At 51.4% G+C, this 1,789-nt stretch overlaps 1 protein-coding gene across 1 annotated transcript; it reads left to right on the top strand.

Moving 5' to 3' along the window:
- Nucleotides 1–47: 47 nt before the first annotated feature.
- LOC106900649 (olfactory receptor 14J1-like) lies at nt 48–619 on the top strand (the record flags this gene model as incomplete). Its single annotated transcript, XM_014962780.1, has 1 exon — nt 48–619. A coding segment is annotated over exon 1 (572 nt), but the record flags the coding sequence as incomplete, so codon positions are not given.
- Between the last annotated feature and the right edge of the window lie 1,170 nt (nt 620–1,789).

Here is a 1,789-nt window from a genome sequence, read left to right as displayed (position 1 = left end):
TTCATTTTGTCTCCTTCATCTCAGCAGAGCTTTATCTTCTTACTGTCATGTCCTATGATAGCTACGTTGCCATCTGCAAACCCTTGCACTACGGGACCCTCCTGGGCAGCAGAGCTTGTGTCCACATGGCAGCAGCTGCCTGGAGCAGTGGGTTTCTCACTGCTCTCCTGCAGACAGCCAATACATTTTCACTGCCCCTCTGCCAGGGCAATGTCCTGGACCAGTTCTTCTGTGAAGTCCCCCAGATCCTCAAGCTCTCCTGCTCAGACACAGACTATCTCAGGAAAAATGGTATTACTTTACTTCTTACTTTTTTATTCTTAGTGTGTTTTGTGTTCCTTGTGGTGTCCTATGTGCAGATCTTCAGGGCTGTGCTGAGGATCCCCTCGGAGCAGGGACGGCACAAAGCCTTTTCCACGTGCCTCCCTCACCTGGCCGTGGTCTCCCTGTTCATCAGCACTGGCTTCTTTGCCTACCTGAAGCCCCCCTCCATCTTATCCTCATCCCTTGTTCTGCTGTTGGCAGTTCTGTACTCAATGGTACCTCCAGCAGTGAACCCCCTCATCTATAGTATGAGGAACCAGGAGCTCAAGGATGCCCTGAGGAAACTGATCGGATGGTCTGTGCAACATTGACAGTAATTTGGCTCCCCCTCTCTGAGAAGTGCCCAGAATTCTTTTTAGACCAGGACTCTGATTTTTTTTTTTTTTCCTGATAATCATGCAACAATTGCTTGGGTTCATCTCTTGAGGTTCTGTCCGGTTGTCACTCATCCTTGAAGAACATTTATCTGTTGTTAGCTGTTTTTACTTATTCTCACCTTGTGCAGTAGAAGGGGATCTCCTGAGTCTGGTGGATGCAGGTTGGGCTGCAAAAGGGAACATAACTCCAATATTCAAAAAAGGAAACAAAGAAGACCTGGGGAACTACAGGCCGGTCAGTCTCACCTCTGTGCCTGGCAAGATTATGGAGCAGATCCTCCTGAAATCTTTGCTAAGGCACATGGAAAATAAGGAGGTGATTGGCAACAGCCAACATGGCTTCACCAAGGGCAAATCGTGCCTGACAAATTTGGTGGCCTTTTACGATACTGCCACAGACTTGGTAGACAAGGGCAGAGCAACTGACGTCATCTACCTGGACTTATGCAAAGCATTTGATGCTGTCCCACACGACATCCTGGTCTCAAAATTGGAAACCCATGGAGTCGATGGATGGACCACTCGGTGGATAAGGAGCTGGCTGGACGGCCGCACCCAAAGGGTGGCAGTCAATGGCTCAATGTCCATGGCTCAATGTCCAGTAATGAGTGGTGTTCTGCAGGGGTTGGTACTGGGACCAGTGCTATTTAACATCTTTGTGGGAGACATGGACAGGGGGATAGAGTGCACCCTCAGCAAGTTTGCTGATGACACCAAGCTCGGTGGGGCAGTTGACACGCTGGAAGGAAGGGATGCCATCCAGAGGGACCTGGACAGGCTGGAGAGGTGGGCTCGTGCAAATTGCATGAGGTTCAACCAAGCCAAGTCCAGGGTCCTGCGGCTGGGACGTGGCAACCCCAGGCACAAATCCAGGTTGGGTGGAGAATGGCTGGAGAGCAGCCCTGAGGAGAAGGACTTGGGAGTGCTCATGGATGAGAAGCTCAGCATGAGCCGGCAGTTTGCGCTGGCAGCCCAGAGAGCCAACTGTGTCCTGGGCTGCATCAGGAGAAGTGTGGCCAGCAGGTCTTGGGAGGTGATTCTGCCCCTCTACTCTGCACTCGTGAGACCCCACCTGGAGTACTGTGTTC

The sequence above is a fragment of the Calidris pugnax genome, unplaced genomic scaffold, assembly GCF_001431845.1.
Source record: "Calidris pugnax isolate Ruff unplaced genomic scaffold, ASM143184v1 scaffold3295, whole genome shotgun sequence".
Classification (NCBI taxonomy): domain Eukaryota; kingdom Metazoa; phylum Chordata; class Aves; order Charadriiformes; family Scolopacidae; genus Calidris; species Calidris pugnax.
This window is presented reverse-complemented; position numbering and strand designations above follow the sequence as displayed.